At 33.6% G+C, this 23043-nt stretch overlaps 2 protein-coding genes across 5 annotated transcripts in view; both read left to right on the top strand.

Annotated features, from left to right (window-relative positions):
• LOC115879935 (titin) overlaps positions 1-8047 on the top strand; it is a 125088-nt gene extending 117041 nt beyond the window's left edge. For 3 of the 4 annotated variants that reach the window (XM_030896996.1, XM_030896999.1, XM_030896998.1), the window contains 6 exons: positions 265-1953; positions 2577-2660; positions 3553-3852; positions 3958-4085; positions 6176-6353; positions 7045-8047. In XM_030896996.1, the coding sequence (XP_030752856.1) occupies positions 265-1953; positions 2577-2660; positions 3553-3852; positions 3958-4085; positions 6176-6353; positions 7045-7238 (2573 nt within the window). In that variant the 3' untranslated portion in view covers positions 7239-8047. The remainder of the gene's footprint in view (positions 1-264; positions 1954-2576; positions 2661-3552; positions 3853-3957; positions 4086-6175; positions 6354-7044) is intronic. The other variant, XM_030896997.1, reaches the window with a different exon arrangement.
• Positions 8048-11306: 3259 nt separating this feature from the next.
• LOC115879931 (luciferin 4-monooxygenase-like) lies at positions 11307-22290 on the top strand. The gene is made up of 9 exons (XM_030896990.1): positions 11307-11511; positions 12589-12853; positions 13515-13764; positions 15135-15321; positions 16403-16556; positions 18850-18989; positions 19052-19257; positions 20566-20769; positions 22026-22290. The coding sequence occupies exons 1-9, from the start codon at positions 11389-11391 to the stop codon at positions 22132-22134; spliced, it is 1638 nt and encodes a 545-aa protein (XP_030752850.1). The 5' UTR covers positions 11307-11388; the 3' UTR covers positions 22135-22290.
• Positions 22291-23043: the final 753 nt, after the last annotated feature.

A 23043-nucleotide genomic window follows, 5' to 3' on the forward strand; every position in this document is an offset into this window, starting at 1 on the left:
TTGTAGTTATAATAAATATATTAGAAAGTAATAGTGTTTCATTTAAGTAGACAGCACTAACTTTTCTCTTTTTCTTGGCTTTAATTTAGTAATATTAACTTTTTCTATATAATATAATTAACCAAAGGATTTACGATTTACGAACCGAAAAAAACTTTAAAAATAACAAACAATCAATTAATAGTAATATGAAGAAAAAGTTAAAATTACAAAACAAAAATTAGAATGACACAGAAAAAACTTAGGTTTTCTTATAATTTATAGAATTCCCAGACAATGCAGAACCACCACTCTTCGTAAAACGATTCGAAGAACAAAACATTCCTGAAAAGACTCCCTTGATATTAAGAGCTAAAGTATCTGGAAACCCTGTACCAGAAATTACTTGGTTACTCAACAACCAACCCTTAGAATCATCAGACAGAGTGAGAATATTGTACGACAGAGAAAATATCGAACTTACTATCAAAGAAACCAATTCTGAACTCGACTCAGGAGTTTATAAATGTATCGCTACAAACTCTATGGGAAGAGCTTCCCACGGAGCTTCAGTCAACGTTGAAGTCGATACTGTTAAGTTCACTAAAAAACTACAGAAAACTTATGAAACCTTTGAGAGGGAAACTATTGAACTCGAATGCGAAACTTCCCACTCTGTTAGAACGAAATGGTGGTACAATGATACAGAGATCAGCGGAATGGACCATCGCGTTGTTATCCATGATGGCAGAACTCATAAACTCATCATCAAAAACATCTCTCAAAACGATGAAGGCAACTACAAATGTACTGTTAAAAATCAAAAGACTGAAACAACGGTTAAAGTCCAACAACGCAAACTGGAATTCGTTAAGAAACTTCAGGATCTCGAAGTGACAGAAAAAGATGTCGCTATCCTGGAAGTGGAAATAACGTCAGACACTGCCGATGTCGTCTGGCTTAAGGACGGAGTTCCTCTTAACGAGACTGATGACAAATTTGAGACTGAAAAAACGAGAGGAATCAGGAAACTTCTTATTAGATCCACCTCGATTCATGATGAGGGTGAGTATTCTTGTAAACTCATCGACGAAGAGTGTAAAGCGGATATTTCTGTCATTGAGCTTCCGCCAGAGATCATCAGACCTCTTCAAGACAAGACCGTAACCAAAGGCGAGAAGGCTGTCTTCGAAGTAGAACTATCCAAAGGCGATGCTCTTGCAAAATGGTATAAGAACGGTAAAGAAATCCAATTTTCTGAACACATTCAATTATCAATCGACGGAAAGACTCAGAAACTGAAGATATACAAGTGCGAGCCTGATGATGAAGGATCCTACACTTGCAAGGTTGGTGAGCAAACTTCCAGCGCCACTCTCACCGTAAACGTACCTTCATGTTCCTGGATCAAACCTTTACCAGAAGAAACAGTCGTTCCAATCAAAACAGATGCAGAATTCGAGGTTGAGCTCTCCAGAGAAGACGTTGAAGTAACTTGGTTCAGGAAAGGAACCAAGATCGAAGAAGGTTCAAAATACATTATCACTAAAAACAAAACCTTTAGGAAACTGGTTGTGCATAAAGTCACTATGAAAGACCAGTACGATTATAGTTGCGTTGTTGAAAAGTATGACCTGAAAACTTCATCTAGGCTTAAGGTGGGTGACAGACCTAGTCCACCAAGAGGTCCTCTGGGAGTGTCTGGAATGACTGACCAATCGTTTACTATCCAATGGCAGCCTCCAGAAGATGAAGGAAATTCGCCTATCCTCGAGTATATCGTTGAAATGAAAGAGGCGAAATCTAAGAAGGAGTTTAAGAAGATAGGATCAACCAAGGGTCATATCACTGATATAGCAGTGAGTGAACTGAAGAAAGGAAAAGAATATTTGTTCAGAATTTACGCGAAAAATGCCATAGGGACAAGTGATCCTTACTGTCCGGAAGAAGGTATTATTGCTGGATCCAGAATTAGTAAGTATATAAAATATCTGTTCTTATTAATGTTTGAAGGGTGATAGGTAGCAATCGAGGAAATCTCTTAGACTTTGAATACTATCTATCAAGAAAATCTTCTGATGCACATTGTTGAAAAGCTAATTGCTTTCTCTTTATAGCCTTATAAATCTTAAATCGTACCAAAATATCGGTGTTGAAATTTAAGAAACAATTTTAAAAACTAGTCCTATGGCTTTCTTTTGCACTATAATTTTTGTCATAAAAATTTCAAATAATTATCAATGAGACCAATGTTCCCAGTCCAATCCCTGATATGTATTTGAGATTTTCCTAATATTTTTTTGTCTTAGAGATATTTCCGATTGTCACTTTTAAAATTAACAGTCTGTAATAGTTGTGATGTAGGCCCATTTTCTACTAAAACCAGTCTTGCTCATCACTATTTATAATTGTTAATTTACTATGACTGAAACAAAACACTACAGAACAAAAAAAGCTTTTGAATATAAAAAATATATATATTTAAAAGTGTTTTGTAAAAATGGCAATTTTTCTAGAATATTGTAGATATCAAATGTTGCTTATGTCTAACATCTTGCTTTATTTGTGCTTAATATGCTTTCTTGCTCTTTAAACAGGAATCGAATATCACTTTGCTAAAACTGATGAAACCATGTATTGCTTGCTTGGCATATTCCCGCCTGCTCAAGCTGTGCACAGAAGTAAGTGCTTTCAATTTTCTGTCAGAAATTATTGTGCTGTTCAACGTTTATTGTTTTGTAAGATAGTATAAACATTATACTACATCTGTTATTTATTGTAAAACTTTACACCCAAATGTTCTTTAAGGCCGTGGCCCAACTATGGTATAACCAACTATGGTCATACTGGGCTTTCATCATACGCGTAGAGCGGAGCGGAGCGGACCAATAGTAAAATACTCGCCAATCCGCAATATGCCTCGCCTTTATGTGGGGCCACTTCCATTTACTTTACTTCAATGCATTTAAACGCTTCGCGGTCCTCTCCGTTCTACGCTTCGCAAGGTTCTACGCCTCCTGTGTGGCATCGCACTAAGCCTGGTTGAGATGGTCAACGAGAAGCTACCATATAAATATACTTCTATGGGTGTTGCGCGCGTCTCATTTTTATACTGTTTCATCAAAGTCGAGTTTCGTAGCATCCAAGTAAGTTGTCAGCCAGCCTACTTCTTTTTATGTTAAAAAGCCTTCCATCTCGTCTTGGATAAAACAGTCAATACTATATTTACAAGCAGCGTACAAGTGAGACGCCACACAGCATTATTATAAGTACAGTTATATGGCAGCAACTAAGGATGGCCGCAACGACGCGCGACGGCGACGACGCGCTTTTATATATAAAAAAACCAGCTGTTAAGGTTTAGCAGCAGGATTACGGGATGTCGTTGCAGCCACCCTAAGTGTACTTGGACCGTATTATCCCTCTTTTATTAATAATAAAACACTCGTTTCAAAAACTGCATTTTAGAGTAGGACAAATCTACTGTATTTATCAGACCCCTGCTTTGCTGTGTTTTTTTGTATATTTTTTGTTCTTGTAAAACTAATTCTAATACGTTTGTTTGAAATCTAGCACCACCTTCACCTCCAATAAACGTCAAGATAAAGGACCTGACTAGCCGAAGCGCAACAATGACTTGGGAACCTCCAGAGTACGATGGTGGCAGTGAAATCACTGGGTACATCGTAGAAAAGAAACTAGAGTACATGCCAAAATGGGAGAAAGTCTACACCCTCGAACCGTTTACCTTAGAATACACATTCGAAAACTTGAAAGAAAAGAGCGACTATGTTTTCAGAGTGTTTGCAGAAAACGCGATAGGATTGAGTGCTCCGGCTCATTCTGAGTTGGTACAAATGAGAACACTAGCAAGTAAGCAGTTCTGTACATTTTAAATAGAATTTGTTGTCTTTGAAACGCTTTGAGTTTTTTGGGATATCATGTGTAAGAGATGATTGATTTAATTTTTTTTTGTAGCTGTACCATCACCACCTACAGCTCCATTAGAAATAAGGACAATTGGACCAAATGCAATAGTTGTAGAATGGGGAATCCCAGAATGGGATGGAGGATCTCCGTTACTGGGATATAATATTGCAATCAGGGTAAAAATATGTGCTTTTTTCTATTAGTGCAGAATCGGTCTATATTTAACCTTACAGAAAACTTTTAATAATCGTGCATTTTCTTTTAAATTTTCCTGTATAATTTCAACTTTCCCCACGGTATAATTTCTTAATCTCTGATACACTGTCATGGTTACATCTTTACTTTATGGTTACGGCACTTATCTAAAAGGGATGTAAATACAGAAAAAATCCGGTGGCTCTCAAAATTTTTAAAAAATAAATCAATTTTTTTTAAATTTCAAACTTGAATATTTCGGTTACTTTGGATTTATTTGAAAAACGGTAAAGAGAAAATACGTTTATCGAGATCTACCAGACCTGAAAATATTTGCACTAATTTAAGACTCACACTGGATATGTTGCCGGCAAAGTTTGAAATCCGACATTGTATAGAATTTCTAGTATAAAATTCCGAAAACGATCAGGCATTGTATGAAACAAATTATATTATATACATCCCCTAGGGATTTTATAGAATACTGGTTTGATAATCGGAACAGTATGGAATATTATGTATAACTTTTTTTCTACCAAATAAAGTCCGCCTTTTTACTCAGGGTTGTTTCGGCAAAAGAATTCACGTACTCTGTCAATTCCTCTTCAATGCTCGCACGCCTTATGTCCAGGCAAAATCGTATTTTTAGAAAATACAAAGAATCAGGAAGAAAAGGTTGAAACCAAAGCAATCAAAACTCATTCGTGTAACTAAAATAGCATCAAAATTTCATGGTACGCTCTGAAAATGAACGGATGAAGCCGAAAGCAACAAAATAATTAGTTGCACGAATGAGTTTTGATTGCTGTAGTTTCAACCAATTTTTTCGTGATTCTTTGTTTTTGCAGGGCCAACTAGATCTAGTCCGTACATTTGAGTAGAACAACAGGCTTAACCTGCTAGCGTTGATTGAAAGAATTGGGAAGATACGCAACCTAATAGGCGAATTCGTGACAAGGTTGATTTGACTTCCCCTTACGTCTCAAGTGCTCTAATTCGGCTAGCGAAAGCATTTCAAAGACGGTGTGGAACCGAAAGCGACAGCGTTACCATATTAAAATATGTAATATCTGTAATACGTTTGACGAAAATATCTTTGGATGAAAAATCCGCGTTTATGTTTTGAAAATGTATTCGTGTTAAACATAATGAACAACAAAAATAAAAATTCATTAATAGGTACTGAATATTTCGTATGAACGAAAAAAATCATTTACTTTGCTTGGAAATGACGATTATTGACATTTACCATAATATTTTACATTTGAAGTAACAGCGATCTTCCTTTCCAAGCCAACTCTGACGCCGTTCTTTGTTTAATCATATAATATTATATCAACTTGTTCATTGATAGAAATTCCGTATTATTAACGTACTGTATCCAAAATCCGTAAATTTACGGATTAATCCGTAGTTCTGGCAACATTTTCTCAGGCAACCATCCACTCTGTTGACTGAAAGCAGAGCTACGGACTGCTATGGTACAGAATTATTTATCCTCTGCACTGTAAACGACACAGCGCGCAGCGGCGCAGAGCTGAACTAAATCTCGGAATTCTCGGACAGGCTGACGGTAACGCCAGCTACATCTCGGACATGTTTTGTGTCACGAAATCGCGCATAAGGTTGTGCATCTTATTTCTTCAATCAACGTCAAACTAGTAAATTGGGCTAACAAACATGTGACGCAGCAAGTATAATGTTGTCGTTCAAGTAAATGTCATTCAAGTTTACCTTGAAGAAATAAGAAGAAAAATCGGTTTAAATATGTTTTAAGAAATACTTGTGCGATATTTGTTACTTTCCTGTTGTTAAACGTTTCTGTAATTCAAGGAAAAATTTAATTAACATTTTTATATTTTTGTTCATTATATAATATGGGCATTAAAAAATAAATAACATTTAAATTTCGTACATTGCCTGAAATCGTTAATCATTTTATAGTATTTTTTTTATTTATTATATATTATATAATACCTAGGTTTTATACAGAATTCCTTAATTTTATACTTTGCCTATCCATCAAATATTCAAATAGTATCGATTTATTTACCATATTGTGGTCAAATAGGATACCAAGAAGACGATGTGGATGGAAATTGGAAAAACTCCAAAAGGTGTCCAGAAGTTCACAATAAGAGACCTACAAGAAGATCACGAATACTTGATCAGAATATTTGCACGAAATGAAATTGGTTTAAGTGGACCACTAGAGTCGGATGAACCATTCAAAGTTCTTCCTTCAGGAGGTAAGAATTTTAAATATTTTAAAAAGATAAGTAATTGAAGTTAGAGTATAGCCTAAAGCTTCATTCAGAACCTCAACATTAGTGAAATAAATTCAGGTTTCAATTATACTTAATATTTCAGAGTTTACGATCATTTACAATGTCAAAAAATATATTTGAAATTAATAGAACATCCTAGCAACAGCTTGCGGCAGTTGTATCCATAGGGAAAGCTTAATAATTAACTTATAAGACAATAAACTTTTCATTTATAACCACAATTTCTCTAGACGGATAAAATCAAAGGCCAAATTGGCATTACTGACAAATTTTGAAGTATAATTAGTGAAAAAAATTAACATTTTTTAACTTTTTCTACTAACTGAAAATTACTACACTAATTTTGACGTTCTTAAGCATTCAGAATGTCAAAATTTGAAATTCGAGAACACATTTCTATGCCATTTGAAACCACTAACTTATTTCTCTAATTTCGAGGTTCTGAATGAAGCTTTGTGATTTTAATTTTTATCATATTTTTTTGAGAAAAAAATATATTTAAAGGAGAGTCAAAATTAATTTATAAAAAAAGCAACAATACTGAAAAATATTTATTTTCTGCATCGGACACAGATATTTTACAAAAATATGATGTCCGAACCGTTCCTATATATCTATACCTTCTAATAGCATAAAAAACTTATATTTTCAGATGCTGACCAAGACGACTTCAGAGAAGTTACTTCCGAACGAGAACCGACATCAAGAAGTTCAGAAACGACAACGTCTTGGCTCAGAGAGAACAGTATGGACGCGGACATTAGTTCGTATGCCAAAGGAAAACTACTCAGAAAGGACGAATACTTCTTCAGAATTTGGTGTTACGCCACCAAATTATTCAAATAAAACCAGTGTTTTGAGATAAAAACACATAATAAATCATTCGAATGAATTTTGAATGATTTATATCTACCTAATCCAAACATTTTTAAAGCCTGATAGATGTATATAATTTTTTTCGTATTTGTATTATTCTTTATTAATGTAAGACTTTTAAAAAAATATTTATTAATGTAAAACCATTTCCCTTTGTATTTATTATATTACGATAGATTTTAAGAAAAAATATCCCTAAACTGACATATTTATAAAATAATTAGACAATATTTTTGACTAGAAAAAGTGAAAGTTTCACATTCACGCAGATCACACAAAAAAATAGCTCAAACCAAGGCCTGTACGTTAAAAATATGCTAAACAGAAAGAAAAATGCGAGTTGTGAGCGAACAAAAGAAATTTAAAAAAAGCATAATATTAACGTGCAGTTTCCTTGAGAGACATCTGTGATACTGAAATATTTTGAAAAAAGAAATGATGTGCCTCATTAAATGTGCCTCATAATGAACAATTAATAATTTTGATTGTTGATGAACTTATACGAGAAACTAAACGACTATAATACATTATTATATTATATCATTTTTTGTCACAAATTTAAATAATACTGTTATATTTGAGATTATTATTTTTTAATTTTTATTTAATTCGACTTTGAGACTTTTACTCAAGAGAACATAAGTTTTTTGATTTGTTTTGGTTATGTTGTACAAGAGAGACAAAATATAGGTGCATAAAAGTCGATGTGTATACTAATTAGAACAAATTAAATGGTTATGTTTGGTTATAAATAAAATGTTATTTCAGTTATTAAAAAAGTATTTTATTTTATTCCTACTTATCTTACTTAATGTCTGTCTTAAACTAATTCTAAAATATTTAAAACGGCCTACACACGTAACGATTTATCGTACTGCATGCAGTACGATATTCATCGAAACTGCCGCATTGACGATAAATCGTAGCGTGTGTAGGTAAATTGGATGGTTTGCAGTATGCAGTCGTCAAATCGTTTGCAAAATAATTGCATAAAAGTTACAGCGATTTGTTAAAAATGCACATTTTTGAAAAACACCCCGTAACTACGAAACGGTAACAGATATTGATGTGCGGTTTTCACCATCATGTTTTTGATGAAAATTGAGCTCCAGACACCGATATTAGTTTTCGTCTATCTCCTATATAAAAGGGTGTTTCCATTTAAAAGCGTCGAATTTGACCCACCCTGTACGTAGTAACATGAAGTGTTCAAAGTTTTTTCTGGTGTGTTAAAACAGCATAATCCAATTCTGATATCATTTGTAACCTATGTACAAATCATAGTACTGCCACCGAATACAAAGGCAAGTACTTTTACAAATCTGTCTGAATGGATGTCTACTGAATGAGGGAATAATATCTTCAGACGAAATCCAAACTTCTAAGCAGTGACATAAAATACAATGTACCTCATTCTTTGATGTACCTGTGTATTAAAATGACAGATAACTTTTAACAATTTAATAAAAGATGTCACAAGAAATAAATCTCTGGATAGAAAAATAACTAAAAACTAATAAAAATATTTTTTCTATCTGATTATAAGACTATGAGATATGCTCAAATATAATAATTTAAAAATATTTTTATTTTCTTACAACATTATTAAATTTTATATCATTGTTAGTGATAAGGTTAAGTTATAAGACACAATAGTTTATAATAAAAATGAGTCTATACATTAAGCTGCTTGTCTTAATGAAGACCTATTTTTGTATTTATAACGGAAAATAACTAGGATATCAGGCAATCTTATTTACTCTAAGTAAATAACAATAACAAATAACTCAACGGAGCAGGACCGGCGGAGGATCTAATAAAATATTAAAAGGTCCAGGGGGGAAAACTTGATAAGCGCCAATTTCTTAATTTTAGGATTTTACAATATTATAGTAGGTCTAACTGGTCTCGACAAAATATATAAACTGTGCAGGGGAATAAGTTGTTAAATCCTATGATATATGCCTAGTAAAAATATAGAATACATGGAAAGAATCCGATAATGCCAGCCGTCCAGTAAGTGCTCTCCTGTATAATTAGTAAAATGGCGCTTATCATGTTTTTCTCCTGGACCCTTCAGATCCATGTTTTTTACAGGCATTTTCAGAACATATTGAAGCTGAGTAGTCTCTAGTAGTGATATAACCATAAACACCACATACCAAAAAAAAAGTATAAGTAAGATATCTTACTTTAAAGCTCAAGCAACTTCCTTCATTTATTATTACATTTATTATTTACATAAATAATATATTAACATAAATAAAATAAAATATTTTATTAGTACTTAATAACCCTTATTGAATTTTATACCTTAAACTTAAAAGTTGATTAATTAATTTTAATCTTAATTCTTTTAAACCAGTATCTTTTGATATTATCACTCTGCAGTACTAAAATTTGTTATTTACCTATCGTGTGATGTTATTTTACAGATAGTCCATTTTTTGTACCATATACAAACTTTATTTAGGGCTAATAATGGCTCTCTGGTCATAGTCTCTGGCAAATTGTATCTCTGACGGTCTATGGGCACCGAATATTAACTGTAAACTATCGTCTGGGTCAACACTTAATGTTCTCTTGAGTTTTCCTCCACTTAATTTAAAAAACACGAAACACACGTAATAACACGGTCCAAAATGCAAAATATTTACCTTTTCTATTTGACTTAATTTGACACAAAATGATAACCTATAATTTGATAAGAGTTTGGCAACTCTGAAAAATCTTAAGTCGAGTTCATACGTTCATACGCATCGGCCGGCGTCCGTTAGTCGTTCATCGTTGCGTCAAACCAATAATATTGAAATATGATCTGTCATTTTTGAAATAACCCCTCCCTAATACAACTGGTTAAAACAATGACACATGACGACACATGATGGATTTATGCATAAACTCATCCATAATTAGCTTAAAAAATATTAGAAACTTTTTTAGTCAAATAAATGGATTGGTATGGACGTCATCTCTTTTTTTTTCTGTCATCGTCTGTCAAAATCTTACCTGAGAAAAAAAAAGAGAGTATAGTTTACTTAGCATAGTTTACTAAAAAAGACTTCAATGGACCACAAAATTACATTCGCAACAAATTCGCAAATCGCAGCAAAATCGCAAATACAGGGTGAGTCTTAAATAAGTGCAAATATTTTCAGGGGTGGTATATTTCGACCCCATCTATGAGTTTTTTTTTCGTTAAAAAAAGTTAAAAATGCACGATTTTTAACATCAATTTCCCTGTATATTTTTCGAAAACTTCTTAGAACTGTCTGTTCACCGGAAATTTCGCACGGTATAATTTCTTAATCTCCGATATTACCATAGTTACAGCTTTACTCTATGGTTACAGCAACAAAAGGGATACAAATACAGAAAAAATTCGGTGGCTCTCAAAATTTAAAAAAAAAATATATTTTTTTTAATTTTCAAACTTAAATAATTAGGTTATTTTGGACTTATCTGAAAAATGGTAAAGAGAAAATATGTTTCTTTTATCGAGATCTACCAGCCCTGAAAATATGACAAAAAAGACACACCCTGTATAGTAATATTGGTTGCCTAAATTGAAACTCACAAATAGAAAAAATCGCAGTCGCAGTTTTCTATGAGAGCCAGTCGCAGGTTACGATAGCGATTTTAAAATCGCTGCGATTGAATCGCAGTTTGCGATTTGTTGCTCATCTCTACTACCAAAATACTAAATACACAAAAAAGGGGAAGTCAAAACGATCCCAAAACTTCCCACCTCACACCCAAGATTTTTTTTAACCCAGTTTGAATAAATTATTATAGGATAGATAATAGGATGGATAGTAATGTTAAATATATTGTTTCGGATATTTTTCTCTATCTGGTGCGGTGATTGCAAATATTTTAATATGGAAATAGTGCTTACTAATTACTGTTCGGTTCCGTTATATATTCTTTTTAGTCGTCAAATTTTAGTTGTTTAGGCACCCGTTGTATTCTAGGCCCCTATCGCCCGGCCTTTCCGCCGACCCTGCTTCTTAGTAGGAAAGAAAACATCATTGTCTATATAAGTAGGATGAAAACAGTCTATCAGTAAGTAGTAAATAGACAAGACGTATTTTAACGTTTATTATTTAAATATAAGAATATGAGTATAATATTAGAAAATGGTATCATTAAAACACCAAGTATTGATTATGACGAAGAGTGTGGTGGGCTCGGAGTAGTTTTGTACAAGTATTTAAAGAAGCATTCCGAAAGATTAGCATTGGTATGTTTTTTATTGAATTTAAACAATACGGCGGATATCTATAGCTTTTATAAGAAAAAACTAAAAAATTTATACGTTTCATTTAAATTTAGATCTATGAAAATGTGCACCAGGACGTACTTCATGAAAATATGTTCACTTGTACATACAGGTGGTGTCCCATTATCCTATTTGTTCCCTGGTGTCCCATTTTCGTGTGTTTTGCGGTGTTTCTCGTAGTAGAGCTAGAAAGATGTGGTTTCCACATCATTGTGCTACTGTTTTATGAAACTAAAGATGCTACACACAGATTTGCCCTGGCCCTCTTAGTTCCTGAAATACAGAGCGAATTCGAAAGTGTTGCATTTGCTTTTTTCGAACTTATTTAGCACGTGATTATTTTTCACGTAGAATTCAGTGGCGTAACTAGATTTTGATTCGAGCTGTCATTCTTGAAAAATGACCCAAATTTATGTTTTTTTTAATATAATATGATACCTTGTATATTATATTCTTATTTCTGCTTACAACCTAACCTAACCTAACGTACTCTATACTTATTTTCATAAACACTGTAAAAATGTATTATTTAACTTTTTAACATAGGCGGCCGATTTAAATTAGGTAATCAAAACAAGGAAATAATTTATTTGTCGTCAAATCTTTGTTATTGGCTATTCCAGGCTAGTTTCTGAGTGTAGAATTATTGCATAAGAATATGCTTGTTACGCCACTGATTTATACGTAAAATACTCTACGGGACTTACTTTTCACCTTTTCGATAAAACTCGAAGATAACCAAGTGATGAAAGGGGTCATCAAGTTTGGGTCATATTTAAAGAATGATTGCTCCCGGCCAAAAACTAGTTGCGCCACTGAATTCTACGTGAAATGACTATGACACTCAGTTTTGAATAGTTACAAAATAACCGATGATACGAGGGGAGTCAAAAAATGTAACAATTTTAAATTCGCCCTGTATTTCAGGAACTAAGAGGTTTAAGAGAAATCTGTGTATAGCATCTTACTCTGTATAATATGCACTATTGCATTTTTTGGAGTCCTTTTTGATCACTTTATAATATTCATATTATACAGATTAACGCAACAACTGACGAACACTTAACTTATGAAGAACTCCTCCACAAAAGTGTAAGAACAGCGGTAAACCTCAAGAGAAGAGGTTTTAAGCAAGGCGACTTGATTGCTATTTGTTCAAACAGGGAAAATATCGATGCTAATGTTGTTATTGTAGCTGGCCAACTTATAGGACTAACAACATTCAGCTTGGATCCAATTCTTACAACCAAGGAATGTGTCGATTTGTTATCACAAGTCCAACCACATCTCATTATCTCTATAGGTTAGCAAATTTCTTTAATATATCTTATAAACTAATATATTCAATAGACTCTAGATCGTGTTTATTATTGATAGTCGTATATTTAACCTTCCATTTAATCTTTTTCTATGTAAGTACTCGTGTGGGATATTATAATACCCCAGTAAAATTTTTAACGAGAAAAATTAGAAAAAATTGTATGTCAAATTAGTAATTATTTAAAACATATCCATTTACTGAAATTATATCAATTGTAGACATTGAAAAACTGGTAAATTGTAACTTTGTTAACTTCCTGAATTTTCGCAGTTAGCAAGTGCTTTGGCCTCATTTGCTAATAGGCCATTGTTGATGGATTTTACATATCCAATTGGTGCACTTGGGGCAGCTAACTGGGTTTTCCCGTCTTTCTGAGATATAAATAACGCCTTGCTTTGCCACTTTTGAACATCTTTTCCACATGTAATGTTTCAATATTATGTACTTTAGTAGATCTTGATGATTCCTCAAACATCATAATTAATATTTTTAAGTTTATATGTTTAATACCAGTGATTATGTAGACATATTTGTTAAAAAGAACCTACAGTATTCTCGTTTCAATTAATATCTATATTTTAACGTTTTTTATATTTATATATCGTAATATTATTTATTCTGATATCTATATTATTAATTTTAGAAAGTTCCAAAGCTAGATTACAAGAGACTTTGAGAGAATTAAAAATAAAAATTGATATAGTATGTTTTGGAAAAGAGTTTGAAGAAGAGTTTCTGTCTACAAACGAAAGCGAAAATAATTTTGAACCATTGCACATCAAAAACCTTCGAGATACCTGTATGATACATTTTAGTAGCGGATCAACTAGTCGTCCTAAGGCCATATGTTTGCCTCATTACTATTTTATGGCAGCGGCTGACAGTGTAAAAAAGTATGATTTATTTTAGTGTATTTACGAGGGTTGTATTTTATATTTTGCCTATGAAAACATAGTAGGCATCTTTAGTTAACTTAACGCCAAAATTTTAGACCGCTTTGTTTAAAATTGCAGCTAAACTGAGTTTTTGAAGTTGGCAAGTTAGTCGAAAAATTGAGCTCAGCCGATAAAATTTTCGCTCAATAATTTTTTACAACTTTCGATGACAATCGTCTCAACAAGAATGCATTGCCGAGTTGGTTTCTGTTTTCGGCAATGAAGCACCACATCAGTCGTCAATTTCTCGTTAGTATGGAAAATTTAAACGTGCACAAATTAGTCTTAGCAACGATCCAAGATCAGGTCTACCAACAACGGCAGTTACGCAGGAAAATGTCGATGCTGTATGTAAGCTAATCTGAAAAGATCAGCATGTCACATATCGTGAAATTGAAGCATCATTGGGCATTTCAAAAAACTCAATTCAGAAAATATTACATGAAGAATTATCTGTAAAAAAATAGTTTCTCGTTGGATTTGTCGACGGAAAAACAGAAAGCAATTAGTCAATCGCTATTAAAAAACTCTAGACCGGCTCAACGCAAGAAACTCAAAAAATATATACAGTACTGTCAGTGGTGATGAATTCTAGATTTACTCTTATTAAACAGAGGATAAAGGTCAATCGGCTGGTTGCATGTTCCGAGTTGAACCAAAACCGACAAAAGTTCCGTTCTCGAAGTGTTTCCAAAAATATGGTCATATAGCAACAATTTCTCTACAAGATCAAAGATGTGTTACTGCGGATTGGTACATATCTATTTGTTTGTCGGAAGTAATTGCTAAGTTTCGAAAACCCAACCCTCAACGACGAGTGATCTTCCACCAAGACAATGCATGTTTCCATACAGCTCGAAAACAATTGAGTTTTTAAAGCAAGAAAACACCCAATTGTTGGATTATCCTCTATACAGTCCCGAACTAGGACTTAACGATATTTTTACGTTTTCTAAAAATTAAGAATGAATTGCGTGGTCAAAGATTCCAGTCTCCAAATACTTTCTGGTCTTCCAATTTTGAAGGTACCAACAAGCGAGTGGAATTCTTATATACTCCCAAAGAGTAGGAACTGTTTTAAGAATTGGTTCCAACGGATGCAAAAATACATTTTTCTTCGTGGAGAAGAAGACTTCAAATTACATTAGTGTTTAAAAAGTCATCTACTGTTTTTTCTACCTCTATATGCAAAATATAAATGACAACCCTCCTATAAGAAAATAGCTTCGATTAAGGGCAAATACCATAGTATGAAATATTTACGAAAAACACTAAACTTCATTCGGAACCTCAAAATTAGTGAGTTTCAATTAACGTATGTTTTTTAGGTGGGATACAATTCAAGAGAAAACACTTTTTAACAAAAATGTAGGACAGGTATCTTTGAGATTCTCCAACTGGTACTGGATCTCTGCCAGTTTAGAGCTAATCAGAAATACTGCCTGTGGTGGATGTCGAGTACTAAGGGATAAATATGTGGTTAACGAATTTGGAAAACTTATTGAAAAATACAGTGTAAGTATCACAGTTCAATGTGACAGACAATGATTTAATATTGATACTAAAAGAATTTCAACCGTCCATTAACTAACTAATCTTAATTCGAAAACTGCTAACTCGCTTATTTTTTAACTTGTTTTTTTTATTGTCCGCTAAAGGCTATAATTTTCTTCAAATTTACGCGTTTTCTAATGAAGTTTATGTTGTGCTGCACATAGTGTGCAATATCCAAATTCATTAGTTGAACTCTTTGCATATGTTTGTTTTTGCACATTGAGTCATACATTTATAGGACAGTTTATCTCTCCAATATATGACTCATTCATCTGATGTAGAATGTATGGTGTTCTCCTTTCTTGAGTTACAACTGATCATATTATAGTCTCAGGGCTTTGACAGAAACCAGTATCTGAGACGGATTTACAGTGGTTAGTTCTCCATCTCCGATATCAGACGTACCAAAGTTTATGGCACGAATGGTTGTCGTCTCGGCGCACTCAGTGATGAGGTGTTCTGGTGTTTTTCCATTTTTACCATAGAATCTACATTCGCCGTTGTTTCTTAGCTTCAATATACTGAGGTGTTCATCGAGGAGATAGTGTCCTGTTAAAAACTTCTGAAAATTCAAAGACTGTTCTTACTTAAACCAAGGAAAATCTTTGATTTTTCTCCGTTTTTCTGTTCACCTGACAGATGCACTCTTTCTCTTGCTTCTATGCTTCCGGTCTTGTTTTTTAGTAGTTTCAGGCTCAAAAAAAATTTTAGTGTCAAAGTTGCTTTAGTATAGCTTCCTCTAGCATAAATAGTAAGCATAGTAAGCTTAGTTTAGAATTTAGATTAGTTCACAGTAACTATGCTGGCGGGAAGGACTTTTTAGTATAACGATGTAGAAGAGAATGTAGGATGAGTCGGAGGGGGTTAATCACCGCGACCTTAAAGAAAAGATCTATTATGTCCCCCTTTCTTGAGTTATAACTCATCAGACAGTATCAACATACTCTAAGACAGTCCTGACATACTCTCAGTATCAACATACTCTAAGTATAATTTATTTGATCTATTTCACTTGAAAAACTTAAAATATTTTTTATTGCAGATAACTGTGTTGTTCCTGACCCCACTTAACTGTATTGATGTCGTGAAGAATAGACATTGGCAATCTTACGACACTTCTAGCTTAGAGAGGTTAATGACAGGAGGCTGTACGCTTCACATAGAATATATTCTTAGTTTGAGGAAACTATTTCCAGGTAGACTCGAAATCCACAAAGATCTCACATAAATAAAATAAAGTTGGGTTAGTTACATCATTTAAAACTAAAGAACGGCTAGACCGATTTCAATAATATCTGATTTGTTGGATTCGTCTTCGCCCCGAATAGCAGAATAACTATTAAGAGATCGAAATTATTCACGGCAAAAGTTATCATACACAGCTAGAAATAAAATAAATAAATCATACATACATACATATTCGACACGCATCAAAAGGTGGTCACGCAAGGCGTTTTCTTTCATGAGCTTTTCTGTGACTGAAAAGCCCGATACGTGATGTTATTTGCCTACCGCACTCCGGACATTCAAAAATCTCATTGCTTTGTTGCCTCTTTACTTTTTGGTTGTCCCTGTTAACTGAGTTTACAATTCTTCTCCATTGAGTTCTATTGTGAACTGCTTCTTCCCAATGATTCTGCATGTTAATCCCCTTTAAGTTTTCCTGGAAAATATCCTTTTACCTTTTGAGTTGTCCACCCGGCCTCCTCTTACCGTCTACAAGCTCACCGTAAAGCAGAGATTTTGGTATGCGGTTTTCTTGCATTCTGCATACGTGACCAGTCCATCTTAAGCGGGATATTGTAACCATGACTTCAATACTCTCGCAGTTAGCTTTTTCAAGGACCGATACGTTTGAGACATGATGGAACCACCGGATTCTTAAGAGTTGTCTAAGGTGTTTCTGTTGCAACTTGTTTAATGCCTTCATGTGTCGGTGGTACGGCACCCAGGTTTCGCTCCCATATAACATGGTGGGGATTATAATTGCTCGGTACACTGCCAGTTTCGTTTTTGTACTCAAGTCATGATTGTAGAAAACTCTGTCTTAATTTCCAGAATGCCCTTGAGGCGCTGCTAATCCTGTGCTGAATATCAGAGTCGATATTGGCCTTTTCCGAAATCAAACTGCCGAGGTAATTAAATTCCGCTACATATTCCAATAGATTTTTACAGTATTGTTATGATCTTCCGGGGGAGTGTACATGATTTTGGTTTTGTCGATGTTTAGCTTAAGGCCCAAAGCCTCGTATGCCCAGGTATATGTGTTCAACATTTCTTGTAATTGTTGTAACGTGTTTGCAACTAGAGCGCAGTCATCAGCGTATTGAGGTTCTGTGATGAATTTTGTTGAACTGTGTTGAACAGACCGCCGTCATATCTGTAACTAATGCCCAATCCTCTCTCCTGCAGTTTGCTGTCCACTATAATGGAGAACGCTGCCATGAATATGTTGAATAGAAGAGGTGCCAATCGACGGTGCCACGGTTGGTGCGAAAACCCGTTTGCGATTCTGGAAGGCTTCTTTCTATATGTGGGTGACGGCGATTTGACATGATTTTTGCAAGAATTTTTCCTCCGATAGCCAATAGTGAAATTCCCCGGTAATTTCCGCAGTCTGATCTTTGTTGTTAAATATATTCGCTATATTCGCGTTGCAAAAGTCCTGAGGTAGCTCCATGGGCGCCGGAAGAATGAAATTTGGGGGGGGGGGGCAAGGTAAAAATGAATAAAAAATTGAAACACATTTTTTATTATTTTACAGGTAACACCTAAAAATTTCATAATAATCATTATTTTTTTACAGATGGATGTAAAAAGATGGCTTTTATTTTTACTGTTTCAGTGATCCAGGGGGGGCAAATGCCCCCTCTTGCCCCCCCTGTCCGGCGCCCATGGGTACCTCTCCGCTTTCCCATATGACATCGAAGAGAGCCTTAAGATGACCAATAAGTTCTTTACTTGCACACTTATAGATTTCCGCCGGGATCGCGTTACAGCCAGCTGATTTGTTGTTTTTAAGCTGTTTTATGGATGCCATTATTTCCTGTTCTGTTATTGGGGTATCTAATACATCGAGGCTGTTATACTGAGGTATTGTGTTTAATGCTTCTATATTGGGGTTGTTTTCTTGGTTAAGGATATGGCAGTAATGCTCTTTCCAACGGTTTCTAATTTGCTCTTCCTCTTTTAGAAGTTCGCCATTTTGTGCCATGATTGGGCAGCTTACCTTCTTGGTTGGGCCGTATACTTCTTTAACAGCCTCAAAGAATTTACTATAATCGTGATGAGTGGCGTACTCTTGAATCTGATTAGCTTTTTGTGACCGCCAATCATCCTTTACTTGGCGCAGATTTCTTCGAAGCGTGTTGTTGGCTGCTTTAAAGTTGTCTACCAGCCGTGGATTGTGTGGATTTGCATTTTTGCAAATAAATCATATACATACCTATAACATAAGTAGCTCATTATAAGTCTTTTTTCCATTTAAAGGTACTTTTGTTACTCAATCCTATGGTATGACTGAGTGTAGCTTACTCACCATCTTCGAAAACTTTTATCCAGAACATATTATATTGGGCACGGAAAAACCAACGAGTTGCGGACTACCAGTATCCGGTTATCATTACAAAGTAATTTTGTTTAGTACATTATTTCAACGGCAATATTGAATTAATTTTAATTATTTTTGTAGGTAATAGACTTAGACACAGGAAAAAGATGTGGTTACAACCAGCATGGAGAGTTATACGTCAAAGGCAAATGTATGTTTACTGGGTTTTATAACGGCGATGCGTCATCTAGTTTTGACAGCGAAGGGTACTTTAAAACTGGCGATTTAATGTGGTTTGACGAAGATTTTTGCTTCTATGTAGCAGATAGAATCAAATCAGTTTTAGGGTAATCTGCATTAATTGATTATTGAATATTTCGGTGCACAGGGTGTTCCAAATACGAAGATGGCCACTGGGATCCTTCTGAGTAAAAGTCTGGACCTGGGAAATGCAGGTCGGCCACTGAAAAAACACATGCAGGGTTACAGACACAGCAATGCTTTCATACAAGGACCTAATTCAAGGATCTTTGATTAAAAGAATTCTCTTGTTAGGAGATATACAGTTCATACCAAATAAACTTTTAGTCACGTCTTAAGCTTGACAGCCACAGCGTTCCCACTTTTAGATATTTTCTTTTAATCAAAATATTTTATAAAACAAACATAATTTAATTAGGTATAAATATATAAACAGTTATAATTTACATAAAAAAACTCACATTTTTAACAGCACTTTTTCAACATAAAGGGCCATTACTACCGCTTTTCCATTCAAAATATTCTATAAGGTTTTGATGAGTTTTTTTACGACTATTAAGATATCTTGTACACTTCGCACTAAAAGAAGTTCTAAAAAGAATAATAAGGTTCGACTGCAAGGTCTGCTAGTAAACATTTTTAAGCTTAAAGTATCACAACACTATTTATTTAAACCAAAAACTAAAGTGTCAAAACGAATGAAAAGGAAATAAATAAATGCGGTAAGTAACTTGATATTTTTACAGCAGAGCTGCTACCTGAATCCACAGCGGGAAATTTAAATTCCACTTAGTCAGCACGGCGGCGGCGCCGAGTATGTCCATGGTTGCCAACAATTAATTTAAAAATCGCGCACTCGATGACGTACCTAAAATTTTATTTGATATGAACCGTAGCAGTTAAGTGCTACCTGAACAACCTCAACCTGTATCAGGGGACTTTGTTGCAGACTCTCCTAAAAAGATGCTGAAACAGCAGACCACATACTGTATTACTGCAAGGCTCTAGCTAGTAAGCGACACTTTCTATTTGGGAAAGCAATGCTAGAACTGGAGGGACTATGTTCCCATTCTATTAAGGATCTGCACAAGCTGGTGCAGGGCACTGGGATAGAAGATATATTTGGTTTAAAAGAAGACAAACGCAATAGTTCCTGGCATTGGACGGCCCTTTAATATTAAGAAAAAGAACTCTTACATTTGGAACATCCTGTATAGATAAAATTATTTTATAGGCTTATTTTCTTTTTTTTTGTCTTAACAGTTATTCTTTGGCTAAGGATTCTTAACTATTCCAGAACAATCAAATCAGAAACAATATAGTCCAAATCTAAATTTAATTGAAATTTTTAATTAAGTTACTAGATCAACTTAAGTTTTGGTACTTTTTTCTAGGTGGAATGACTGGCTAATCTATCCATACGACATTGAAAAAGTATTACAGGAGCATCCAGCTGTTTTAGAAGCGATTGTTATAGGCATTCCACACAAAATTGAGGGCGAACGCTTAATGGGGGTAGTACTCAAAAACAAAAGCTTTAATGTAACTGAGAAAGAGTTAGTGAAATTTGTTGAAGCTAGAGTTGAAGACCACAAAAGGTAAATGGATTAAACAAACTAAATAATCAAATAACTTTTAATAAATCATATGGAAGTGTTATTTCGTATTTGCAAAGAGTGGATCCCAGGTAGGACCCTTCACTGCGGCCGTAAGTACCTGGTAAGGCTCAGATCTAAAAATATGTCATCAAGGTCTGAAAAGTCTATCATGGTTTTACAAACAATTCAAACCTTGTCCACCTCCCAGCGGGGCTCACTAGTTTCGTCACTTTCCATACAGAGTCGGATTCGGCTTCTTGCACCATTCCCATACAGGTGTGATCTCAGTCTGCAGTGACCCGTGTATACTGCAGTGAGTATACTCTGTGAGTTCTCCTGTTCTGCGTTTGGGTGGCCCTGCCACGATTTTTTTGGCATGTTCCGTTCCAGGTCTGTCATTCCTGTCTTGAAACGCCATGCCTCTAACTCATTTACAGAGCCGGTTTCTTGTGAGATTTTTTGGAACATTAAGTGTCGGTTCTGGACCCACGAATGACGACATATTCCGGTATCCATATACTTTCAAAAAACTATATATATATATATATATATATATATATATATATATATATATATATATATATATATATATATATATATATATATATATATATATATATATATATATATATATATATATATATATGATGCTATATATATATATATATATATATATAGATGCCGGTTTCTTATATATATTTATACATTAAGTGTCGGTTCTGGATATATATATATATATACATATATATATCCATATCATATATATATATTATATATATATATATATATATATATATATATATATATATATATATATATATATATATATATATATATATATATATATATATATATATATATATATATATATATATATATATATATATATATATAAATATATATATATTATATTATATATAATATTATTAATTTTGTTATATATTATATAAATAATGAATATAATAATATTTTCTTTAATATAACAACACTATATTTACCTAGTTTTAAATACTACCTAAAATTAATAGGTACAATGTGATCGAAAAAAAACGGCGTCAAGGATGTCTATGAAATGAAAATTGCTGTCATTTTATATGTAAAATTATATGGGGAATGTCATTGATTGTCATTTCCAAGCCAACTAGACGCCATTATTTCGATCATACGGTTAGGTTAGGTTAGGTAGCTAGTATTATAAACAATTTTTTATATTATTTTAATTTTATCTATATAAATTGTATATATTCCTTTTTTAGATTAAGGGAAGGTGTCACGTTTATAGAAGAATTTCCTTTAACCATTACTGGCAAAATTAACAGACTGCAAACCAAGAATAAAGTATTGGCAGAAATAAGAAAGAAATAATTTATATTCTAATAACACACAGTTTTATTAATACATATCAAAACTATATATCAAAACATAGCAGTTAATTGTAGTAAATTATTTAAGTTCATGCTATTGACTTTTATTTCATGTTAATGCCAAACCAAATAAAATTATTAAATAAAAAATATTTCTAAAAACAAAGTTATTTAAATGCTCTAAAAAGAAGAAAATAAACTTTAAATCCCCTAAATGTATTACATTACACAGTTTATATTATGATATAAAACCTTGTCGCGAGATTTATTGTTTGTATATAGATAAACAAAAATAAAATATGTAATTTGTATAGACATAAGTAATTCTAAGAAAAAGTAATATTTTATAAAATAGTTGCCTATCACACTAATAGACATTAGGCAAATAAAAATAAAGTCCTCCTACTCGGGATGCCAGCCCACATAATGGTGAATGCAGATTCTGTAAAATCACTGTAAAAACAATAGGGGAGCCAATATTTTGACAGTTTAAAAGTTGCATGGGATTTCCTATGTTTCCAACGCCGATGCACCACCCGATATATTAAATTTTACAAATGTTGGTACAGAAGTACCGGTCAAATCGTAAAAAAGAGATGCAAAAACATGAAATAAAAAATTTCTGAAATATAGGGTAAAGAAATCATAGTCTGAAATATGTTGACAACATAGTTGTACGGTTCTAAGCGCATCCCTGCCAATTTATTTCTTCCAAGTACGTAGTTTTCAAAGGCGCCATTCTCTATGTTTTGTTCGTTTTCATTTTTATCTTGATAACTAGACGAGTTGCTCAGTGGCGTAGATAGATACCCTCCCCGGTGCAAAAATAAATTAACGCCCTATATATACTATATATAGGATATAATATATTAATAAATAATATTTTCTTGCCTTTAGCTGTGTATTTTTT

The sequence above is a fragment of the Sitophilus oryzae genome, unplaced genomic scaffold (assembly GCF_002938485.1).
Source record: "Sitophilus oryzae breed Bouriz unplaced genomic scaffold, Soryzae_2.0 scaffold_1590_pilon_pilon, whole genome shotgun sequence".
Taxonomy (NCBI): domain Eukaryota; kingdom Metazoa; phylum Arthropoda; class Insecta; order Coleoptera; family Curculionidae; genus Sitophilus; species Sitophilus oryzae.

Excerpts from the sequence above, each read along its gene's own strand:
- LOC115879931 (XM_030896990.1), top strand. The coding sequence starts at position 11,389 with ATGAGTATAATATTAGAAAATGGTATCATTAAAACACCAAGTATTGAT. Across the intron at positions 12,854-13,514 it reads ACATCTCATTATCTCTATAG|AAAGTTCCAAAGCTAGATTA; the intron begins GTTAGCAAATTT and ends TATTAATTTTAG. Across the intron at positions 19,258-20,565 it reads AGAATCAAATCAGTTTTAGG|GTGGAATGACTGGCTAATCT; the intron begins GTAATCTGCATT and ends ACTTTTTTCTAG.